The 25,160-nt window shown below is 47.0% G+C and overlaps 1 protein-coding gene across 2 annotated transcripts in view; it reads left to right on the forward strand.

Moving 5' to 3' along the window:
• FAM107A (family with sequence similarity 107 member A) overlaps positions 1–25,160 on the forward strand; it is a 63,963-nt gene that overhangs the window by 23,947 nt on the left and 14,856 nt on the right. The window contains exon 2 of one of the 2 annotated variants that reach the window (XM_032781814.2): positions 7,868–7,931. In XM_032781814.2, the coding sequence (XP_032637705.1) occupies positions 7,868–7,931 (64 nt within the window). Of the gene's footprint in view, positions 1–7,867; positions 7,932–9,941; positions 10,354–25,160 lie in introns of those variants that run through there. The other variant, XM_032781815.2, reaches the window with a different exon arrangement.

A 25,160-nucleotide genomic window follows, 5' to 3' on the forward strand; every position in this document is an offset into this window, starting at 1 on the left:
CGATTTAAAGAGCCCTTTATATCGATGTAAAGGGCCTCATAGTGTGGACGGGTACAGCGTTAAATCGGTTTAACGCTGCTACGGTTTAAACGTGTAGTGTAGACCAAGCCTCAGAGGGAACCTTCAGCACATCTCCAGTGATGGCATGCTTCTGAGATAGAACAAGGCCTAAGCTCTGACTTACTGCCTCCCTCCCCATGCAACTGCACATCTGGTGTTGCCATCTCTAAACCATTCCTATGTGAGTCTCACAATAATTGTGGGTTCTCCGTAAAGCCCTAGCTCCTGGAGACCAGTGATTACACACTAGACTCCAGCTTTCCTTTAAACAAATAGTAAGTTTCTAGCCCTCAGGGTTGTAGAGAAAAGATCAAAAATGTGACTCAAGTATAAGCTAAAGACTCAGAAACCAGAAAGCAAATAAAACAATGTTTAAAAAAATACTAATGATTTTTAAGCCAATCGCATGATTTTTTTTGGAGCCTGAGTCATGATTTTTGACCATTTGGGTTTGGCAATATTGTAAATCTCAGCAGAATTCAGCCATTGTTATGTGAAGAAATCCTCTACTGATCTCCCCTACCATGCACAGCAGCCTTTGTAATCTCACTGTGGCACACATGTTGACATTAGGCGTGTACCTCTGCATTTTTTTCCCTTTGGGGTGTGTCATTAGCAGCCCGGTCTTTCTGCTTAGCCCTGATCCGAGTCCACAGTTATACAGCTAAGCACAGTACGTGACTTTTTGCGGATCAGTCCAGCTAAGCATATTTACCATTTTGACACTGGAACAAAGCACTTCTTTGTTTGGAGCCCAGCCTGAATGTCACTCCTGGCCTCTCACCGTTTGACCTTCTGAGGTCGTTTCAGAGCATTTTTGTTCCTCAGCACGTCAGGGCCTTCGTCTTTCTACACAATGAGTAATGCATGTCCCAACTGACGGCCTTAGGGGAAAATTCACCCCTCAGCACAGGGCCCAGTGCCCCCACCTGCAGTTTCAGCCCTGGCTGCAGAGGGGTGAATTTCACTCAGTATGAGAGCCCTTCCAGTAAAGACTCTGCAGCCTTTTTCCTGACCTGCCTCCATTAACAGACTAGGAGGAAACCCACCTGAGCCCATAATGCCAATAGAGTCAGTGGGGATGAGATTCTCTAAGCACAGTTGCAGTTACTGACCTTGCTGAGTGTGCATATTTAGTAACAGTTATTTTGGGGAAAATAGATTAATGTGGCAAACTCATTCCTTTGTCTCTCTCTCTCTCTCTAAAGAAAAGAAAGCAAAAGAAGCAGGTCTCCAAATCTGCAACCTGGCTTTAGGGAACTGCTCCCCGGAGTTACACGCAGGAGCAAGCTGACACTTGCCTGCCTAAAGGCTTGTCCACACCACAGAGCCTTGGCCCGAACAGCTGTGCAAGCAGAGCCCCCTACTGCAGATGCAGCGTAAGCCAGACCACGTCCCGGAATGACACTCCTCAAGCTGACAGACGCACTTGTCTCCCGGCACAGCTGCATCTAGAATGCAGTTTTGCCAACATAGATACATCCGCAAGGGATTAGCATGGTCCTGTGGACCAGCTCTGCAGGGTTTGCCTTGTGTTCTGTCAGGCAGCTTGCAGAGAAGGACAACTCACCTAGGCAATGTCCCCCACCACAGCAGGGCTGCATCTCACCAGCAGAATACGGGCCGTGGAAGGTGCTCTGTCAGGGTCAGTGCAAGGAAGTTTCACACCCTAGGCAAAACTTCCACCTTGCACCCCCCACCCAGCTAACTCCACCTCCCCACGGCAGCTAACTCAGCCCCCCACCCAGGGAGCCCCCCCCGCAGCAGCTACCCCCCACCACCAGGACAGCTAACCCCTCTCAACCCCGTCCCCCCACAGCAACTAACCCCGCCTGGGGGAGACTCTCCTCCATCCCCCTGTGGCAGCTAACCCTGACTGGGGAGACCTGACCTCCCCCGCCCCCACCACGGCAGCTAACCCTGCCTGGGTTTTCCCCCATCTAGCTCACCTCAACTCCGTCTCCTCCACTGAGCACGCTGGCGCCGCTCTTATTGTCCTCCCCACCCAGGCGTGCGGCACCGATTGGAGGAGACTTGGAGCTGGGCTGTGTGCTCAGTGGAGGAGGCAGAGTGGAGGTGAGCTGGGGCGGGGAGCTGTTCCCCTGTGCGCCCCCCCTCCATTACTGCGGGCAGCCCTCCCCGCACGCCCCCCCCAGCTCACCTCGACTCCATCTCCTCGCCTGAGGGGACTTCTGGGCGCCCCCAATCACTAGGCGCCCTAGGCAGCCGCCTAGTTTGCCTAAATGGTTGCACCGGCCCTGGCTCTGCTGCCTGAGCATGAGGGGCTGCCACACAGTCGTGCAAGAAGATTGTGCTCCTCTTGTGTGCAGTGGAGCTGGGATGGGGCCAAGCCAAGGCCACAGGGCCTGTGATTACAACCCCGTGAGGGAAGGGGTGCACAGCGGCTGACTTGATTCATGCCACGCTTGGGCTTAGTGTTGTACAAAGAGGGAAGAACAATAAACCATTATTCCAGCCCTGCAGGCAAAACAGCAGCAGTAAGAGGCTGTAACGCTGCCCTGTATCCTACCCGCAGGGTGCGGATAAGCTCCATACCCCCAATCCATGCGTATTGCTCCACCCAAAATCTCTCATAAGCATAATGGGAACATGTACTCCAGGTGTTAACCCATTGAAGCCAGTGGGTCTGGTCCTCCACTCCCCACCTTTTTACACCAATGTAGCTCCCTTCAGTAGAGTGACTCCTGATTCACGCCAAGGTAGAAAACAGATTTGTATTCAAGAGTTGTATTCATCAAGATCCCCCTGCCCCAACCCGCTGGAGGACTGAAAATCATGTGTCAGGACATGTTTTCCAAACATCAGAGGGGTAGCCGTGTTAGTCTGGATCTGTAAAAGCAGCAAAGAATCCTGTGGCACCTTATAGACTAACAGACGTTTTGGAGCATGAGCTTTCGTGGGTGAATACCCACTTCGTCAGATGCACCCGCGAAAGCTCATGCTCCAAAACCTCTGTTAGTCTATAAGGTGCCACAGGATTCTTTGCTGGTTTTCCAAACAGTATAATAATCTGTCATCCTTTATTTCCCCTGGAGCAGTGTGGCATTGAGACTTTGTTACTGGGTGAGTCATGGGTGCCCTGCATCTCCTGTCACACTGTCACCCTCAGGCCAGGAAGTTGGAGAGTGGTCACAGGTCAATTACATTTTAACAAAATAATACGTTTCCCCACCGTCTTTTATTAACCTTGACAAGATTCTGCTCTCGCTGCCTCTGCCAGGGATTTACCCAGGAGCGTCACCAGTTTCTAGAAATGGCTGAAGCACATTTCTCAACCCATCGCTGCAATGTTTTCTCCGGGTCTATGATTTGATTTGAAAAGCAAATTCCTGTCCGTTCCCACAGCACCTGTCCATAGACCCCACTGGATCAGGCAGAGGCACCCATTCCCCACTTCCACCCATCTGGAGCAGAAAAAGATCAACTTGTGGGTAATTAACTGCATCCTGAGGGTTAGAAAGAAGCCGCTGAGGAGAGCTGCAGACCTTGTAGTGACTCAAGTGGAACTCACCCATATTGTTGGCACTATTCTTTCTCTTTCTGTGGTGGGGGAGGCAGTATCCTAAGGGAGATCTAGGCCACCACACTGAGCGAATGATTTCACTAGGCCCTTGACTTTGCTACTGCTGACCAAGTCCCAGATCCTCAACTGGTGAAAATCAGCATAAGGCCTTGGACGTCCGTGGCTCTACACTGATTTATGCCTGGTGAGGATCTGTCTCCTGTTGTTTATCTGTTGAGGAGAGGAAATGTTTGACACGTTTTGGAAGACGATCTTCCAGCATGTGGAGTGAAATCCAGGCTTAATTAAAATCAAAGGCAAAATTACCATTGACTTCAACAGGGTCAGAATTTCAGCTGTGGACTCTCAAAGACACAACTGTGCACAACATTACCTCCACCGTCCTGCAATCTGTTTTCAGTAGGCTGAGTTTCAAATGAGGTTTAGTAAAGACACGTAAGGGCTAGAAGGCGAAGTCTTTTCACAGTGACCTGAGCCGTTCGCAGTTTAGTTTGGAGCTTGCATACATGGTGATGGTTCACTGATGTCACAGCCTAGATGAATAGTAAATATATCTGGCCAGTCGGCTCATCCCCTTGCATGCATGTGGGGAAGGATAGTTGCATCCCATACAGAGCTTTGGAAAACTGAGGATCTGACCTTGCTGATGACCTGTCTAATTTCTGTATTGATTATTTCCTTAGGTAGTTTTAAATAGCAGTGAACAACTGCCACCAAAAAAGCTCTAGGTGCCCTAGCAATTAATGAGACAAATGACAACCATCCGGCAGCAACAAAGAATCCAATAATGAGTTAACGCCGCCAGCTAATAAATCAACCCAGCAAATGGACTTTGTAACTCCCACACCTAGGAACAGCCCCTATCCCTTCCCCTACCACCCTGTCAAATTAATGGCTTTTAAGGGTTAATATTCGTCATTTATTTTATAATAGTTCCTCATCTACTCCATAGGCACAGTATTCAGTGCACTGACTGAGTCTCTGAGAATGTATTTAAGCAAAACCTAAGGCCAGATCCTCAGGAGGAGTGAATTCGCTTGGTTCCCCAGAAGTCAGCTCGCTGGGAGGGAAGACTGGTCCTGTGTTTAAGGAACTGGTCTGGGACACAGGAGATCTGCGTCAATCACTCAGTTTATGGCTCTGTGACAGACATCCCTGTGTATGCTGCAGTTCACCAGCTGTAAAAATGGATCTAAGAATCCTTCCTCCCACCCTACCCCCCATCCCAGACTGTCTAGTCTATTAGTTGTAAGCTCTCTGCGGGCAGGAATTATCTGTACAGCACCTAGCGCCATGCGGGCCCGATCTCAGTGGGGACATCTAGGCATAGCCACACCCCAAACACTAAGTGATCATTCTCCTTTCAGCTTGAGAACGACCCATCTTCTCTATGAGACACTTGTTTTCATTTTCCCATGAGTCACTCTGAAATTACAAGACCTGAACCACTCAGGGTCACAACATTAATTACAAAATCGTTACAGTAGGAGAAACAACATAAGGAACATGGCCTACTAGGTGCCTGCTTAGGACTATGGATAGAAGAAGGAAGAAAAATAACCAAGAGTGCTGATAACATACTGGATGAGCTGTCGTCAGATTTCATTGTCTCAGGGTATCAAGTAGAGGAATTTCAGCTTCGCCAGGAATATTGGGCGAATTTGCAAACCATGAAACGCATTGTCCGAAGGAGCCGCTCCAGATAAGTATCACCTAGCAACCAGCTGCTTTGGCACAGAAACCTTCAGGGAGCCGTGGAGAAATACAAAGGCTTTTTGTTAGCCCCGAAAACTTAAGAGCACAGGTTGAAATTGTTTACTAATTTAGATGCCAAAATGAATCATAGCTCAAGTAACTCCTAGGAAAGCAGGTTTGATGTGAAACTCCATGGCCCCCTTTGGCTCCACTGAGATTCTTTACTCTCAGAAAGACTCATCCGTCACAGTACAGAGCGTGAACCCCCTGCACAGGCACAGAGGAGAGTAATCAGGCTGCACAGCAGGAAGGAGTCTGAGAATGGGAGCCTTACGCATGGGCATGGGAGGCTGTGAGAGTGTATCAGACACAGAGCAGCATTCCAAGAGTTTTGAGCATTTCATTTCTTCTGTTTTTACCAGTTATCTAATGTTTTCTGACGCTGAGCTGATTCGGGCTTCCTCATGGGCCCACATCTGCCCTAGCAATAAGGCACTTGGGAGCTGAAGGCAAGTTTAAATCCTGCTCTGTTCCCCTTAACATGGCCCCTGTGAACTTGCTGATGCAGAGATGACCAAAAGCCACCGGCTAGTTCAAGAGCAATATGGAGAGGGCTGCACCAATCCCTTCTTGGACAGAAAGTTAGTCGTGTGAATTAAGAGCTTGAGTGTGGCCAGGGTAATGGAATTGATAGGAGAATCCAAGAGAAACGTGAAGGCCCATTCTGAAGGCGAAGAATTCCATTTGGGCTGTTTAACCAGAGAGCCGGAGATTTCTGTAAATAACCCTGAGCAAAGCGCTGCTGTATCATGGAGGTGGCTAGCCTGAGGACAGTGACCCTGTATTAATAACCTGATACTTGATGTTAGATCCACTTATTGCAAGTATTGTAATAGGAAAGGAGTGTTGCCTGATGGTTAGCACAATACACCAAGGGCCAGGAGGACTCCTGAGTTGGAGCCAACTTGCTGTGGAACTTTGGGACAGGGACAGGAACTTTGGGTGCGTACTGCTTTACGGGTTGTCACCAAGTGGTGTTGCCGCTTCAGAGGAAATAATATGGCCCTATTATTGTAGTAGGCCAGTTGCTTTTTAGATCATTGTTCTCATACAAGCTTATTCATATCTGCCTTTATTTGCGGTCATTATCTTCAGGAAGTTAGAGGCCCCGGGACACGTTTGCCTTGTCAGGAAAATGAACCATCCTGAGGCATCTTTGCAACAACACAGAAAATTAAATATTTCCTCTTATTTGCTCCATTTCCTAGCAAATGAAACAATGAAGGTTATAACTGTCAAAGGAATTGTAACAGAACAGTAATACCAGCCAGATATCTATGGATCCTAGTAAGTCTGTGACATCCTGACTCTTAGCTTTCATTCTAGAACTTTTTGCTTGTGCTGAAAGTTAGCATGGATCTGATCCATTTAAGGTTCGCCAGTTTTCCTGAGGTTCGTCTGGAACTGTCTGTTTGAATGTATCCATATGTCTTTGCTGCTGTGCAACAATTACTGTGGATGTGGAGTTCTGCTGAAGTGCCCGAGGTCAGAGAACCCAAGAGAAGTTTGCTTTTCTGATGTGGCTTTGTTCGAGAGAGTGAGAGTCCTTCTGTATACGTCGGAACGGCTCTTTTCAAACTTAGCCCTTATTTTACATAGGAGTGTTCAGGATTTTGTGTGTGCGCACACAGACATACATGCACTCACACACACACGTATATAAGTACCATGTATAGGTATTGAAATAGATACCAGGTAATTTCTCCACTACACCCAGTAATATTAAAATCCAGCATTTCCCCCAAATCCTTGGCTTTCTGTTTGTAGCCTGCTTTACAGTTCATGGTTGTGCCATGGGTAACAGGACAGGGGTAGGCAACCTATGGCATGCGTGTTGAAGGTGGCACGCGAGCTGATTTTCAGTGGCACTCACACTGCCCAGGTCCTGGCCACCAGTCTGAGGGCTCTGCATTTTAATTTAATTTTAAATGAAGCTTCTTAAACATTTAAAAAACCTTATTTACTTTACATACAACAATAGTTTAGTTATATATTATAGACTTATAGAAAGAGACCTTCTAAAAATGTTAAAATGTATGACTGGCACGTGAAACCTTAAATCAAAGTGAATAAATCAGAGACTCAGCACAGCACTGCTGAAAAGCTGCCAGCCCCTGGCTTAACAGAAAACTCATGCCCCTGCTCTTTGGGCCCTACTGTCTTCAAAGTCCATTGCCAAGTCCATTGCCAGACTCTTTCCACTGATGATGAATTGAGGGCCTAGGTCGGTGAAGCTAAGGCATATGGCAGAGGTGATGACTTGGACTCTAGGGCAGCTAAAGGAGGTGATAGCTCCTTGCTACATTATTCCTCCTCCTTCCTAATGCCTGGATTGGCTGAGAAGATGGTCAAGTCCCTCTCCATCTCTCCTGGGAGGGAGCAGCCTGAGGTGAGAGAGTGTGAGGTGCAGACTGCGAGTGTGAGTGGCTCAGACTGAGGCTATGGAGACAGGCCCCTCGATCACACAGAAAGGTCACCTCTTGCATTTCTTTCTCTTCTCTTTCACAGAAAGAATATTCTCTTCAGTCCACATTTCCTAACGGAAGTAGGAAGCATGTTGTCAATGGCTCAGGTGAGTGTCTGGGGCAAGCCACACCAGGGTGGGAATGGCACGTTCTGCTCAGCCAAGCAACAGGGTGCTTCCAACAGCAAACAGGGCGACGTCCATTGTTCTGCACAATCGGTGTTCCTGGGGCTTCCCCCTGCTAGCAAACACTGCCAGGCTGCAGGGCCAGGGGAGGGAGCTCAGAACGTGGGTTCCAGCCAGCCACAATCCTGGTCCTCACTCAGGGAGGAGGAGTGTTACTGAAACACAATATTTAATATAGGAACATCTGAGTGGTTCTGTGCAGCAGCAGAAGTGGGGGAGAGGGTGCAGGAAACCCTCTCCTCCACAGAGGAACCTGCCACAGCCTCCGTAGGGAGCCCAAGGAATATGCCAGTCTAACGCCATCGATGCAGCTAGACTGTGGCCTGGTTCCCAGGGCCCATGGTCCTGTTCCTTATCTGTGCTAGGCAGTGTAGTTGAGCGGGTGAGGCGGAACTTGTGCATGACACCTTGTAAAAGGTACCAGAGCTCCCCCAGAGTCCCTGGAGGAATTCAGGTTGAGCCAGCCAGCCCAGCTCTGAGAACTGCAGCTACAGCATGGCCCCTCTGCTGCTGCCCCCTCCCAAGCAGGCTGCCACATCAGCTCGATGGTTAGTAAATCAAGATTACAGCCAGCAGAAAATCCACATGCAGCTTCCCATTAGGCACCCACACTGCCAGGGTCACACAGGGCAACCAGCAAAATGTAACTCTGCCCTGGATCCCCTGTTTCATTCCAGGTGGTAAAATCCCCTACAGGTGACAGCTCTGCTGCGATTGAAACACAGCTATTGCAGGGTGCCAGAGAGGAGCTTGGAGGGACAGCTAGGTGGGTTGTCTTGCAGAGGGCTAGCAGAGGGGCCCTCTCACCCCTACAGCCTGAACTTTCATCCAAACCCCAAAAGGAACCCTTCTCAGGGCGGAAAGTTTCTCGCCCCCCACATCCCTCTCACCGATAGGTGTTTGTGGCCCCTGCTGAGACTGAGTCCCAAAATCCCACTAGATCTTGGAGCTTGGGGTATAGTGCCCCTCCATGAACCTGCTGAAGAGGATGAAGCCCTTTTGGGGATGGGGAGATGCCCCCTAAGAGCCCAGAGATGCGGGCACCACTGGAGGTTCCTTGCTGATAAGCAGTTTATCCAAACCTCCTCCTTCCCCCTCTCGCACAGTCTGACCCGTGGCAGCCTCAGTCCCCCACTCCTTATGATCATCATGCTACTCTCCCCTTCCTCCCTTCCCCCTCCATGATCCTGTTCCCCTCCTGTTCTTTACTCCCATGCTCCTGTGAATTTGTGCCCTTGCCCCGCCCCCTTTCTGTTAACAGGCTGCATGCCTGGTATGACCCTGATCCTTTTGTCCGTGTGATGCACTCACGTGGAGCATGTGAACATGCATGTCTGGGCTAAGCGACCACATAGCATCCTATTTTCTTCCAGTTCAGAGAGTTTTTATTTCCTGCAAGTTGGAGGAGCTTGTGGTTTAGGTGCCAACAGTCCCGGGTTCGATCCCTGCTCATAATCATGGTGTTGGAACCTCTAGGTTGCTGCAGTTGTGACACTTGTACCTTTTTGTCTTGTAGACTGTAAGCTTGCAGGGGCAGGGACTGCCTCTTCCTACAGACTCGCAATCTAGCACGATTTGGGCACCACCAGAGTAGGAGCAATACTCACTTGAACAGTAACACTGTTGCCCCAGATTCATGTTGCAGTGGATTATCCTGGGTGGTGGGGAGTGTGGGCCCATCTTTGGACAGTCTGGCTGTCTCTGTCTGCTTGTGCAATGCAGCTTTAAGGCCAGGAATTGCTGCTGGCACCTGGGCAGTGATTCTGACGCCTCTGTCAGCTCTGGGGGTTGCTGTGACTGTTCTCTGTCACACGTGAAGCTGTTTTCCTCCCAAGAAAAGAATCAGCTGGTTCCTGAGCACTGAGCTAGCACTTGCTTTGGGAAGAATGTCCCCCAAGCGGAGCAATTACCAGCAAATAAGTCATTTCTGAGTGGAGCTGCCACACTAGTGCAGAGGAGTTAATAATGCTCCCCTAAGGTGTGGGCGGCTCCCCGCACACAACAGTAATGTAATATCACAGGAGCTGAGCGGGATAGTTTTGTTAGTGCAGAATGTGCTTGTCAGCAGGGGAGGGCAGCAGCTATGCAGCAAGCGCAGATCAGATCACGTGACTGTTTATTCTCACTCCCTCTGAAAAGATCTTACAAAAGTGAGAGAGTTTAGCAGTACAGAGCCAAAAAGTCATGCACACTTAGACCTGCACAGCACTGAGAAGAAGCTAACTCAGACTACACAATCCTGACAAGCTCAGAGACCTGGCTCTCATGTCTCAGAGGGTGGAGGACCAGGTCAGGGTACCACCTGGAGCTACTGGACTGTACAGAGCAATGCTGGTCAAATCAGGTAAGCACAGGTGTCTCTGGCAAAAGTCTCCCAGGTGCCCTCCCAGGCAGAACCAGAAATTTGATGAACTTGAAATTTCCATTTGACCTTCTGCCTGCTCTTCCCCTGCATTGGTTTTGACAACAGCAAAGGTGAAGTATTTTATGAATCCTCCTGGATCTGTGCTGTCTCTGAGTTTCCCTAATAGGAATACTCTGCAGCACATCTGTGTTTATTTAAGGGACTATTATACAGCTAGTTTTAAGTCCTGTAACTCTTTTGAGATCTCTTTCCTTTAAACCTTCTGTAGTTCACAGGCTTCTTCTGCCTCTCCAAACAGATCCATAGGCTGCTGGGTATACTGTGAGCAACCCTGTGCTGTAATTCAAATGTTCCGTTTGGAAGGGAATTATGCTGGAAGAATACGTGCTAATGAAATCTCTGCTGTTTAACTTGGGAGATTTTTCTCTGTGTTCTTTTAAATATCTTTGGGCTACCTAAAAACATTTTCTGGTGATTGGGACAATGGGATCTTTTTATCATGGGTGTGCCAAAAGCAGAGAGCAAATATGTGATGATATATTAGTAGTGAATGTAGGATTTCTAGGCATCTGTCACTTCTTAACAAAAATAACTAAGCTGGCAGTAATGAGCAATACGTACGTTAGAGAGAGAATTCTTCTACGCCCATGAAAAATTTCAATAGTAATGACCCAAAACCCTGCTGTCACATTATGGTTTTGGCCACTCCCATAGAATACCATGGCATGTTTTTATAAGTGTGGAGTGAAAGGCATTTCACTGAGACAGCTTGTTAATTGTTAATCAAGGCAGGAATCCAGGGACTGTCATGTGTATTTAACTGTCACAATCTAAGAAATTTTAAACTCAATTGTTAACTAATTTACCAGATTTCACCTGCTGCCATCAGAGCAGGGATTTGGCTGCCAGGATAACTTTATAAGCAGTTTCAAGCTTAGCTGAAACACAGTCAACTTTGCGTGAATTGTAAACACCTTATAACTTGGTTTGTTGAAAAATAAGCCAGTGTTTGTTTCCCTTGGAAGATTTGATTACCTGATCTGTTCATTCCCTCTGGGGCACCTGGCATTGGCCACTGTCAGCAGACGACACTGGGCTAGCTGGACCTTTGGTCTGACCCAGCGTGACCGTTCTTATGTTCTTGAGAAATGAGCTAGTGAGCAGGATTGGAGCAGTCCCAGATGTCACGTCCAACTCTTTTGGATTTGAACACCTTTTGAAGGTATCTATACTGGCAGCTTATGTTCTCAGTAGACAATGCTAGCTGCTGGTTCTCAGTAAGCATTGGACCATGCTAAGTTACACTGGTGTAAATCTAGAGGGACTTCATTACTTTTGAGTTTCTTTGAACTTAATATGCAACAGTGTAGATGACAGCAGAATTTGTCCCCATATTTTCAAGAATGGCCCTAAGAGCTGTGAGGGGCAGGTACATGGGAATAAAATGAGTACCAGCACCTAGATGCCATGAGAGAGTGTGTTATTCCTTGCACAGCTGTTTGGGGATGTAGCAGGCTGAGTCTCTTTCTCAGCAACACTGGTGTAAATCCAGAGTAATGCCACTGACTATTTACAGATCCAAAATGGCAGGCTGTAGGAGGGGCTGGATGGCTCAGGAGCTTGGTAACATGCTGTGGAGCCTTTGCCTTTTACAACAGGTTGCTGGATCAATCTAGCTTAGATCAGTGGTAACCCAAAGATGTTACCAACTGAGAGCTGTTGACCTACATGGAAGTAAAGGGTGTGGTCTCCTCCCCGTGGATGGGCACCCACCTCTCAAAGCTGACACTTCTGGGGACCCTCTGGAAAGCTCACACTACTGCTGGCTGTGCTGCACTTGTTCTGTGGGTGAACAGAGATCTCCATTCCCCAGGGCTGTCAGCCTGGTACCCTTCACAAGCACAAAATTAATAGAACAACATATCAGGTTAGAGAGATTTGACAGAGCGCAGTACAAAATACGTTGCAGGGAACAGGCCTGCACTGGCACTAGGGAAGGACTAGGCAACCCAGCCCTCCTTTCAGTCTCCAATTTATGAATACATCGCCGTGGGGCCACCATGTCAGAGCTAATAAGTAAGACAGGGAAGCCATAAAAAGCAACTTATTGCATTTGTAATGCCATCCATGTTTTCTTTCTCCTCCTGACATTGTGCCCTTTGTTCTTAGTTTTGTCCCTCAATTTTAGTCTTGATCAAAGCTTGGAGAACCTGCAATGTGTGCATTTGCCGCTCTCATTCAGAGAGTTAGGAATCATTTCCCAGGGTGACCACATCAGGTTACAGTTCCCTATTGCGTTATAATGACCAGAATTAGGCTTGGTTAATTATTTAAAACTATAGCTTAAACAGGGACAAAGGATTTTTGCCTTCCTTTTGGAGCACGCCCTGTTGCTCCTCAGAGACGTGACTGCTCAACCCAAGGGTGAGTGATGAATGTCTGCCAGGTCTGTAGTTATACCCTGTTACCCCTGCCTGGCATGCAGACATGCACAGCAAATTCCAGAAGCTGCCTAAGAACTAAGAACCCAGACAGTTCAGAAAATCATAATGATGATGCCAATGATGCTCTGACAGTTATAATAGTTAGCATCTGCCAATCACAGGGCTGTTATTCTGATTGCAGCGTCCATTACCACTGCAGACGCTAAGCTAATATAAGGTATCGCTACAAAAGTTTATTTTGCTCCGGCTGCTAATAGCCCACCTTAATCGATGAGTATCATTATAGCTGGTATGGCAACACCCATTTGTACATGTTCTCTGTGTATATATACATATCTTCCTACTGTATTTTCCACTGCGTGCATCCGATGAAGTGGATTTTAGCCCATGAAAGTTTATGCCCAAATAAATTAGTCTCTAAGGTGCCATAAGCTAATATAAGGGAATCAAGTTGTTGTTTTGTCCCCAAAATGATCTTTGTTAATAATGAGACTCAACATGGTTACTACTCTGAATCACGTACTGTAGATTTTGATCCTTTAAAAGCATCTGTCTACGGGATTTCTAAATACCACTGAATCGCTGATAGCTTCTAGAATACATTCACTTTTGATCACATAAACAAGACAGCTCTGCATTTGGCTCTTTTCTTAATCTACTGAACAAAACTTTCCAAATCAGTTCATTTTCCTGGGGTTTGGAGAATTCAAGAGGATCAGGCCAGGTCAGCATTCAAAATGCTTCTGATTTGGAAGCTAGGTTCTTATTAATGTCATGCAAGACACATTCCCACTGGCTAAAGAATACTAGCTGTGCTGCTCATAACTGTGACAAAACAAGGACCAGTATGTGGCTTCTTTATTGATCTGTGTCTTCAGAGTAATGTCCAGGAGGAACTGTGTCTGGAGCAAGTAGATTGTGTCTCTCTGGTCAGGACCTTTTTGCAAATCTAACTCTGCTCTGTAAACATGTAGGAGCAGACCCTGGCATAACATCACTGACTTCAGAGGAGCTGTGACAATTTCCTCTGTAGAACTGCCCAAAGATCTTACTGTGGGAATTATAAAGCAAGGAGAACTCTAACAAACAGAAACTCATGACAGATTAACATTTCCTTTGTGTTTGTGGAATAAAAGTCAAAACAAATATCTGTCTCTTTCCCACAGCATCAGATTATACCAAAGTCATTGTACATGTCAGCAATGTTGGGAAACAGAACAACCGATCTCTGGATTCCCTTGAGATGGTTGGAAACATTACCTGAGGCTCTTCCAGAGATCTGAGACATGTTACCATTACTTGTGCAGCGTGGGTCAAAGGGACTGTAGAAGAATTAAAAACTCCCATGACTTCACCAGTGTAACCTCAGGCTAAAAGCATAACAAAGAGGCTCCTGTTGATTTGTTACTGTATATTTTATGTCTTTGTATGACTTTCAGTACAGGATGTTGGGATACAGAACAGCCTACACCTAAATATTTCCAATCTTCTCTCTCTTTTTAGTAAAGTATCAAAAGAATCATCTAAATAACTGCAGGGTTATGATATAAATTCCGAGAGGCAAGAAATTCAAACTGAAGGATAATTATAGAATCGTAGAGTCATAGGACTGGAAGGGACCTCGAGAGGTCATCTAGTCCAGGCCCCTGCCCTCATGGCAGGATTAAGTATTATCTAGACCATCCCTGACAGTGTTTGTCTAACCTGCTTGTAAAAATCTCCAATGATGGAGATTCCACAACCTTCCTAGGCAATTTATTCCAGTGCTTAACCACCCTGACTATTAGGAAGTTTTTCCTAATGTCGAACCTAAGCCTCCCTTGCTGCAATTTAAGCCCATTGCTTCTTGTCCTATCCTCAGAGGTTAAGAAGAACAATTTTTCTCCCTCCTCCTTGTAACAACCTTTTATGTACTTGGAAACTATCATCATGTCCCCTCTCAGTCTTCTCTTTTCCAGACTAAATGAACCCAATTTTTTCAATCTTCCCTCATAGCTCATGTTTTCTAGACCTTTCATCATTTTTGTTACTCTTTTCTGGACTTTCTCCAATTTGTCCACATCTTTCCTGAAATGTGGTGCCCAGAACTGGACACAGTACTCCAGCTGAGGCCTAATCAGCGCAGAGTAGAGTGGAAGAATTACTTCTCGTGTCTTGCTTACAATCTCTTTGCCTTAATTCATTCTTTAGGACATGCATATGGCATAATATATAGCGCCATCACACCACATCTCGCACAATATATAGAGCCAGATTCAAAGTCCACTGCAGTCAGTGGAAAATCCCTCATTGATTACAATCACCTTCGGATCAGATCCAGAGATTGCCTTCCCTCACTCATCTGAGACCCCCTGCAAATTGGCTCAGTGAACTAGTGCCAGTTGCATTGTCAAGAGCCTGCAGGAAGCAGAAGTTCTGGGTCTTGCTGTTTGAAATGCACACATTAAAACTTCTGGAAAATACATCTTTTCTTGCAAAAATGTGTAGGGTTTTTAAAGTTCCTTATTCATCACAAAGGCTCCCTTGAAACTATATTCTTATGCTTTGTCCTGGTATCTCCCTGGGAACCTTTATGTTATACAGTGATAAGGTGGAACTTCTAGCACTTAGTGTGTGGATTTTGAGATATCAGGTGGCTCCTTCAGTTAACAGGGACTCTTTCCATTAAGATTTAGGGATTTTTAATAGGTGGATACTGAAATACAAGCCTGTAACAGGGTCTTTGTGGTCCATGGTACCATCAGTGTGGATGCCATTTATTTTTATGTGATACTGAAGGCGCTCTAGGTTCATGCCTTAAATTTCCTTGTGGAATTCAAACTGACCAGTTGCAAGTGAGCATTTGCAGCCATCTCTCTTCTAAACAAACAAACTGCAAACTGTTAGCTACGTTTTTGAACAATCACATCTACGTTTAGACACATGAAGGACCCAAGAGGTGCCTGCACTTCTACGTGTGCCGCCGTAGGCACACACAAAAACGCTTGACGTGCTCATGCAACAAAGAGTACCGTGGGGCACGTAGACACGTGTACTTGCGCTCCAGCCTACCTTAAAGTGCCTAACTTTAAGCACGTGCTTAACTCCCATTTGTTTCATTAGCAAAGAGTGATGCGGCAGGTAGAGTGGCAGGAAAGAGATCTGTATTCAGCATGCACAGAGGCCAGTTTTATATTCTGTTTGTCTGGTAGCTGTCTTGCCCATCCTGCACTCCTGAGCCCCTGGTGACATACCAAACCAGGTCCCTCCTGAAACTTGACCTTCTTCCTCCATCTCCACACGTTGTAGTGCGCCTTTGACTTCAGTGTTCAAGTCAGGTGTGCGCTTTGCTAAACTGGGGCCTCTGGGGGTGCACCTCTATCAAATTCCAGCCTCCAGCACAAACTGTACAGCTATAGGTATATCACTAAGTTCTGATTCTTGTTTAAGCCGGGGTGAATTTTGGTGGCCAGGTTATAGATGCCTTAAAATCAGGGAGCACTGCTGACACATCTGATGCAGCTCTAATTGTGGCAATGTGAATGATGACATTGTTCCATTTCATCCAAATGCCCAATGTCATTTCTGCGGCACAGACATTTGCTGGTGGTGCCCAGTCAAGGCCTGCCAGCACTACTGCAAACTGTGGTACTAGCTTGAAAGAAAGAGCTTCATTTGAGCAGCTCGCCAGGTTAGCCAATGTCAGTCCTTTGGTGTATGAATACAGACTTAGCTGAGATTTCTCACACTCTTTACACCCTCTGGCCACATTAGAGACAGATTTCCACGGGTTGGGGTACATTTGTAGCCGTTTGGCAAAGCATCACACTTCAAACATCTTTGGGAGCAGAAGGCATTCAGAATGCTGCACAATTTTCCATCCACCCAGTGAATTTTAAATAATCTTTGTCAGATCCTTTTTTCTCTCTATGCATCAAAGGAGATTGAACTTCTAAATGAATTAGCAAGTGCAATGGTATCACAGTACAAGAAAAGGCCAAGCTGGCTATTCCTAATTGTAATGGAGGTGGGTTTTTTAAAGCTAACAGCAAGTTCTTTGCGTATCTTTGAATATAGCCTTAAATATCTGCTTGATACTTAGTTTCCTCCCTGCCTTAACCTATCTGTTATTCAAAAGATATTAAAGCTGTTGCTATTTTTTTAAACATCTCTCCCAGATCCCATCAAAAATTGCTCCATAAAGATGTTTTTTTAATATAATTTGGGCAGGATGCAGCATTTGGGGGTTTTTGTTTGGTTGGTTGCTTTGTTTTTTTTACGTTTAGCAGATCAAGAGTTATAAAAGGAGTTGGCTTGGGCACTGGAACCTTGGTGCAAGTTTGAGTTGCCATGGAGACCTGTTGTGTTTAATATTTGTGCTTTGGCAGATAAAACGCTGATTGAGTTTAGAACACCACTGTGACGGCAAATTCTTGGAGATGACTATAAACTCATCAGTGCTGCAGCTGAGCATATTGAGTGCATAATATAGGTTATGTCATAGTGTCAGGGCAACAACGAAATAATTCCAGCTAGCTGTGAAAAGCCACATTGCAATACAGTATACTGAGCTGTGGCTTTTAGCTGACTTATGCAATGCATAGTCTCCCACTAGACTGTAAAAGTGTTGACAGTACACAGCCCAGTTCAGTAGCCGTCATCGCTAATTTGCTATTTTGCCGTTACTGTACTGAGATTTGTGCTTTTTGATTACAATAAAATAGTGATAAGATATGCAAATAAGCAATGGGTTACTTCCTAGAGCTGTATTCACAAATCACCATTCAGGAGAACACTCTCTTCAGCCAGTGATTTTAAGAGCCCTGAACAGCCACATTTATACCTAAACTTCTGGAATCTTGGTCAAGTTTTGACTTTCTGGCCAATCTCCAGCAGGAACAGGGTTTCCTAGAATTATGGACATTAATGCTCCCTCCATGTGCGTCCTGACCCCAACCCCAGAATCATGCGTCAGGCCTCTAGTTTTGCGCTGGTGCCCTATGTCCCAATCGCCTATAAACAGAGAGAAAGAGGAGGAGGAGGAGAAGTGTTTTATTGATATAGTTTGGCCTGAAGCAATCACATAACATATAGAAGTATGAAATAATGAACTACAACGCACATTTAGTCCTCCCTGAAAATCCAGCAGCAGTATTTCAAGAACCTGTAAGAGGGATAATAGACGTTTGTTTGCTGCCCTTGACTATTTTCTATACCAAGTATACATGTCTACTGCAGCACCCCCTCTAGTTAAGCTAGTACTATTGTATTTAACAGATACCACCTGTTGTAGATATTTTCTAACTTTCATCTAAGCCCCCTTTTTCAGTTGTTCCTAGTTTATTTTAAAAACTCCTTTTGGGGCTGAAATTTTCCATGCTTGGTCTCTGCTCAAAGGTGAACTTTTTTGGAAAGATTGAGTGAAATCATTTTGCAATTATTCAGTCATGAACAAAAACCTTTTCTTCAGATGTTCTAGCCAGAAAATTAGTACTCAGATAACTCAACCATTGGAAACTAGGAATTGCAAACTTGGCTTGTTTTGTAGATCTCACTGAAACTTAAAAATCAAAGTGCTCTGAAGAGGAAAAATTCAATAGTGTTAAAGTTATACCTTTCAAAAGTCAGAACTTTTTACATGTGCATTAGAATTTTTCCACACAATTTTATGAAAACATATAAATCATTTATAATAGTATATTTCCAGGTTAAGGGGGCATTTGTTAAGGTCATCCCAGTTAAGGTTGCATTAGTCAAGGATGCCCCAGCTGGAAACATTAATCACTGAAACATCTGTGAAATTATTTTGTTCAAATAGTGATTGATTTTTAAGTGTCAATGAGATCAACCAAACCACCTAACTTTGACATTTCTAGCTTCAGTCCTTTTAAAATTTTCTAAGTTGGAATAAAAACAGCAGACTAGCAGACACCCAGTTAATGGAATCCACTCATTAGCGAAGCCAGCAGAGCTTGTGAGCATCGCTGGTTGAGAGTTCTATATCAACAACATTGCAAGGTTGGCCAAGAAAGGATTTCTAAAGGGCTGCTGACTTTGGAAGGCCTCAGTGAAGGATAGTGCTGCTTCAGCCACAAAGCCCAAGAGTCTGTGGAGCTCATAAACACTGCCAGGGAATTGTTGGCCTATTATGCGTATTGTGATAAGCAAGATGAGGGAAGGGGCTATTGTTCATTTTGTCAAACACAGAGCGAGAGGCAGTCTCTGCCCTGGGGAGCAACAATCAAAATAGAGAAGCCAAAGAAAGGGTGGAGGGAAGGGACCTACCGTACAAGTAGAGTGAACAATGGGACAGCTTGTAAATCCCGTGCGGAGTGGGGGAAGGTTGTGGATGGGTTGGTTTCCTGTTTTCCTTTTGGGGGGCGTTGTTCAGAGGGAAGAGGATTATAGCTACAGGGAGGGGGCAACGTTAGTGGGGAATTGAGAACGGAAGCACAAGTCAGGCGGAGTGATGCTGGAGAGGAGAGACTGTCAGGGAGAGAGCAGGCAGCCAAGCAGCAAAAGGGAAAGAATTTCAGAGTAAAATCTATAAAAAGCAGTTAGGCGCCAAGTCCTCAGGTCTCCCTAGTACAGCTCTGGTCCGGGAGTGCTGGGGCAGAGCCTCAGCCCAGAAATAAAGCTTCTGAAGCTTAATAGCCCTGGGTTTCTTTCTTTCTTTGGTTTTGTTTTTAGTAATTTCCCCCCCTCAATCCCTTTTGTCTTTTAGAAACCTGCTGGACCCAGCCTCAAGCTGTAACCAGCCATGGCACCTGTCCACTGAGTGATTACTTTCACCTCCCTTTAGAGGGGAGCTAATCCACTTAACATTCCTTGAGATTATGCTCATGCACCCAGACCAATAGACAAGGCAGCTAGAGCCCTTTAATAACAGCACCCCAAGCACCAGCATAGCAAGTCTCTGCCAGGTATGGGGATATATAGTCCTGTGGTCATGGTGCAAGGCCATGAAATGATCCATTTTTCCAAGATGGGGCATTTCCAGAGTGAATCCTTTCTAGTTAGAGATAAGTAGAAGGACCCCAATTATATTCTCTGTGACATGTATCTCCTGTCTCGTAGGGAAATTACATCATTGTGACCCAAAGAGCAGAAGCAAATGAGATACAGGGATGGGCTTCACAGCTCGATTCACCCTCTGAGTTTGGTTTTCCACCCCAGTCCAGAAAATATAACTTAGCCCTGAAACTAGCATCACTCTCTATCTGCAAGACCAGCTCCCAGGGGAAGAGAGAGCATCATGCCACTCCAGAAGCCATCACCCCTGCCTGGATAGTATTCAGAATAAGAACATAAGAATGGTCACACTGGGTCACACCAATGGTCCATCTAGCCCAGTATCCTGTTCTATGTTCTTATAGACAGCAGGTTTAAAACAAACAAAAGGAATTATTTTTTCACACAACAGACACACGCACACAGAGCAGCAGGAAGGGCCTGTATTGTTCATGACGAGGACTTTGCTTCTTTGCCTAGGCCAGGTGGGGGCCTCCCGCACTTTGGTGACCCTTGCAAACATGCAGTTCTGTCTCCAGAACACCGGGCCTCTGACAGGGGCCCAAAAACGGCCAGAAACAATTATCCACTGCTGCTGTAATGTCAGTCAGAGAAAAAGCAGCCTGGGGGGACTGCACGGCTGAAAGACCTCAGTCTATGGTGGGTGCAGGGATATTAATTCAGTATAGATCTTGGCAATTAGATAGAGACCTGACATTTTAGCTATGTCTTGCTTCGTGGGTCTCAAAGGCAGTGTCTATCAAACTAACAAGTATGTATACAAGTCTGGGGAGCTACAATTTTCCTGATGTGGCAGAGTTTCAGAAGATGCATTTGCAGTTATCTAACACTCCAGAGAAGCCATGCTTTTCAAACACCAGCTAGTGCTTTTCCAAAGCATTCTACCCATCCATGTTTTAAGGGAGGCAATCAGTGCTCCACATTGGGCTGGCCAGAATGGTCATTAACCCCCTGCTGTAAAACAAAGAGGTGGACCAAAAAGGAGACCGGCTTCGGGTCCTCAAGTGTGGTGGGGATTTTCGCTCTGGACAGGGCTGGCTCTACGATTTTTGCTGGCCCAAGCAAAAAAAAAAAAAAAAAATCCACCCAGACTGTGCCACCCCAAGAATGGCCGGAATGCCACCCCTTAGCATGTGCCACCCAAGGCACGTGCTTCCTCTGCTGGGGCCTGGAGCTGGCCCTGGCTCTGGATTGCATTGTAACAACCAATGTTTAGGGCAGTACTTGGGCTCAGATAAAAGGTTCTGGTTTGGGCTCCTTGCTAATAAAATGTGTAAAACTCAATAGGAATGAAACTATAACTATGCCAAACCCACTGAAGTTGTCCATCAAAACCTAGATCTATACAAACAGACAAGATAAGGAGAGAGAAATGTCACCTAAGCTCCTCCCCTAAGTGAGCCATATGGTAGAAGAAAAGTCTGTGTCCTGTAACGTCTGGCCAGGCTGGGTATTCAGGGTCACACACAGGGTGATCAGACAGCAAATGTGAAAAATGGGGATGGCGGGGGAAGGGTAATAGGAGCCGATATAAGAAAAATACCCAAAAATCAGGACTGTCCCTTTAAAATCAGGACATCTGGTCACCCTAGTCACACACAACGGTGCACATACTAGATATCTGTGTATTCCTCATTAAGCAGAACTTCTCCGTTGCTTTTGAAACATGTGATATGATAAAGGCTCACTGTATTTTTCTTGAACGAGGCGTCCTGCGTGCTAGACACAGCACAAAACCTAAGTGAAGCAAGAAGTTGCTATAGAAACTTCCTTTATATTGATACCAGAGTAAATATTTGCTTAAAAGTTACCTAACTTGTTGGCATGCCTGTTTCAAGTACTGCAGCTCTGCAGTGACTGACTGTGGTCTGAAATGCAAAATTCAAGGCAAGATTCTCCTTTAAGATCTGCTCAGCAGTGAGAACTGCACAGGTCAGGCTGCAGAATATGCAGCGGTGGCTCCAGGCACCAGCGCTCCACGCACGTGCCTGGGGCGGCAAGCCGTTGTGTGCGCCCTGGCAGTCCCTGAGAGGGCAGCAGTCAGGCAGCCTTCAGCAGCTTGCCAGCAGGAGGTCTGCCGGTCCCACGAATTCGGCGGCAATTTGGCAGCGGGTATGCCGAAGCCATGGGACCAGCGGACCTCGCACAGGTGCGCCGCCAAATCCACCGGCCCGGGGACCTCCCACAGGCAAGCCGCCGAAGGCAGCCTGACTGCCATGGTTGGAGCGGCAAAAAAGCTAGAGGCGTCCCTGAGAATACGCACTCTGTGCCTCTGAGAAGAGAATTTCTCCCTTACTCTTTGGGCCTAGGCATTGCCTTGGACCGGTAAACATTTAACAAAGGGACCTCCTCCTTTTGCCACTCCTATCCCTAGGTGCATTAACCCTGTTCCTTTAAAAGGAAATGGCTTTCCCCCTCTTATTCTCCACTTCCTGCTCAGTTTGAGGTCTTAGTTCCCATTTCACTCCAATTTCTCCCGTTTGACTTGCACGCTGCCGAGATACACAGTGTAACAGCAGGAAGTGAGCATGTGAATCTGCTGCAGAGAAAGCTGGCGTAACCATTTCCTGGCATCCAGTGCTTTAGAAATCTCATGGTTTTATTAAGATAAATTGGTTTCTGACTAGAGCTTGATTATGCCCAGCTGGACTCTGCATTGGTTTGAATGTAAACATTAGGGGCCCAGTCCCGCACTGGGGTAGATCTGCACAGCTCCATGATGATTTGGGCCTAAACCAGGCCTGGTTTGCATGCTGCAAAACCAAAACCAGTGGTGGTTTGGAACCTGACCCCCTGCTACCCAAACCTCACCCCACCGCGTAGGGCATGGCTGGAAGGGTTTGGCCCATTTCTACCTTAAATGATCAATGATCATTTAGCCATCGATGCAAGCAGGAGTAAGGCCCTGTATCTGTCATGCACTCTCTCTCCCTGTACGTCTCATGGAGACAGTCCCAAGAGCCCCACAACACTGTCTGGTCTGTCTGGCTCAGGTAGATGCACTGGCCACTTGACTGGCTCTGGGAGCTCTCCAGGCAGGCGGCCAATCCACCCCAGGGCTTTTCAGCCACAATACTCTGTTCCTTTCTCTGAAAAAACAAAACAAAGTGAAGGCAGCTCCTCTCAAGAACTGAAATGTTACATGAGGCTTCTCAGACTAATAACAAAGGCTGTGCCTTCTCCCTCAGAGCCACATGAATGCCAGGTGTCTCTGCGCCTCCAGTTTCACCCCGGAATACAAAAGGGAACTGCCACTAATGCAGAAAGGCGAGAGAATTACGACAAGGCCAGGAAATGCGGGTGTCAGGTTGTCATCTGGGTTCGAAGCCTTTTGCTTTGGTCTTCTCTCTTGTGTTCTTTCCAAGCTAGACAGGAGGAGCACTTTCCATGCTGGCCTTCCAGTTCTGTTTGTAAATGGATGTAAATGATTCAGAGATGGGTCCCATGAAAAACTTCCATTCTCTGCTTGTCTGGCACAAAGACAAGGAGCTTCAGTCTGAGATATGGACAAAGAACCCAGAACTCCCCACGGCTGCTCCATCAGCAGGCTTTAGCCTGACCTGTGGGACCTCCTGTACCCAGAAGAGGCCGCTCAGGCTCCAGGGCTATCCTGTCTTCACCTCTCACTGAAGCTGCCCTCCGGGGTGCCAAGGGGTACAGCGGCTTCTCTGAGTCTCCTGCCTGTTAGGAAATGGATTGAGGCCTCCACTCCTTTCACAGCTCTGCGTGGGTGGGGAGAAAACTGCCACATGCGGAGCCCAAACCAAGCGCCCTCCAATGTCCATGGCCTATCCCAGATCTATGCCCTCTGGCCGTTTTCCCCCTGAAAAGTGCCTTCCCTAGAAAGCCTCAAACATCTAGGCATGAGGAAATGGAACATATGTGAACAGCAGCCAATGGCTTTTATAGGTGCTGGTAGGGTTACCAACTTTCTAATCGCAGAAAACCAAACACACTGGCCCCACCCCTGCCCTGAGGCCCTGCCCCCATTCACTACATCCCCCCTCCCTCAGTGGCTCACTCTCCCCCACCCTCACTCACTTTCACTGAGCTGGGGCAGGGGCTTGGGGTGCGGGAGGGGGTGAAGACTCTAACTGGGGGTGTAGGCTCTGGCATGGGGCCAGAAATGAGGCATTCAGGGTGCAGGAGGGGGCTCCGGGCTGGGCCAGGGAGTTGTGGTGCAGGAAGGGGTGAGGGGTCCGGCTGCGGGTGCTGGGGATGAGGGGTTTGGGATGCAGGAGGGGGTTCTGGGTTTGGTGGGGCTTGGGGTTGGGCAGGTTTACCTCAGGCAGCTCCTGGTCAGTGGCGCAGCGGGGCTAAGGCAGGCTCCCGGCCTGTCCTGACTCTGCGCTGCACCGTGGAAGCAGCCAGCAGGTCCGGGGGGGGGGGGGCAGGAGGCTCCGCACGCTGCTCTCGCCCGCAGGCACCCCCCCGCCTCCCTTTGGCCGCAGTTACAAGGGACATGTGACTGACATATCACTGACATATGACTGAACCTTGCAAAAACAGGCCCAGTGCTGCAGAGAGGGAGCTTGGGTTACAACACAAACCCTCTACATGATGATACTAAGCAGGCGGATAGCCTTATGGCTTTGATATTAGTTACCTGCAGGCCTGAAAATGTTGGCTGAGCTCCACTAGAAGCATTTCAGCTCATTTGGCCATAGGGTGCCCAGCTGGTAGAGTGCAATGGAAGAGATGCCTGGGTCCTGAACCCACAGGTAGGCCCTGAGTCGTGTTTTAGGGAACAGGGGCACTTTTCTGTCTAGTCTCCACCCTGAACTGTGTCAGGCAAAGGACCCATGAAGATTTACAGGAGAATGGCCAGACTGAGTCAGACTAAAGGTCCATCTAGCCCAGTGTCATGTCGTCCGAGAGGCTCCACTAGTGGCGTAGCAAGGAGTGGAAATTTGGGTGGGCCCTGACTTTCGGCTGGAGAGGCAATGATGGCCTGTTCTAGCTCACGCCCTGTTCCTAGCCCCAGTTCACAACCCTTGGGATTTTGGTATTTTCTCCGCTAGCTTTCTCGTCCTTCCCCTTGTTTCCTCTGGAAAAGGGAAGAAACAAAACAAATTAAACCCAAAAGTAGCCTGACTGACTCCCCCACTCCACTGCTGCAAATCACTGGGCTCCACTGAAACCTGATTTTCACCAGCTGAGGATCTGGCCCTAGAAGTATATGAATCAGCCAGGCATTTGTCACTGAACGGCTGCATCCAACCATCTTTCACATCTGCCAATAGTAATGTATGATTCTAATGGAAAATAATTTGGTATAAGAAATCATTGGCCCAGGATTCCAGCAGCCTTTAAATGTGTACTGAACTTTTC

The sequence above is a fragment of the Chelonoidis abingdonii genome, chromosome 17, assembly GCF_003597395.2.
Source record: "Chelonoidis abingdonii isolate Lonesome George chromosome 17, CheloAbing_2.0, whole genome shotgun sequence".
NCBI classification, from domain to species: Eukaryota; Metazoa; Chordata; order Testudines; family Testudinidae; genus Chelonoidis; species Chelonoidis abingdonii.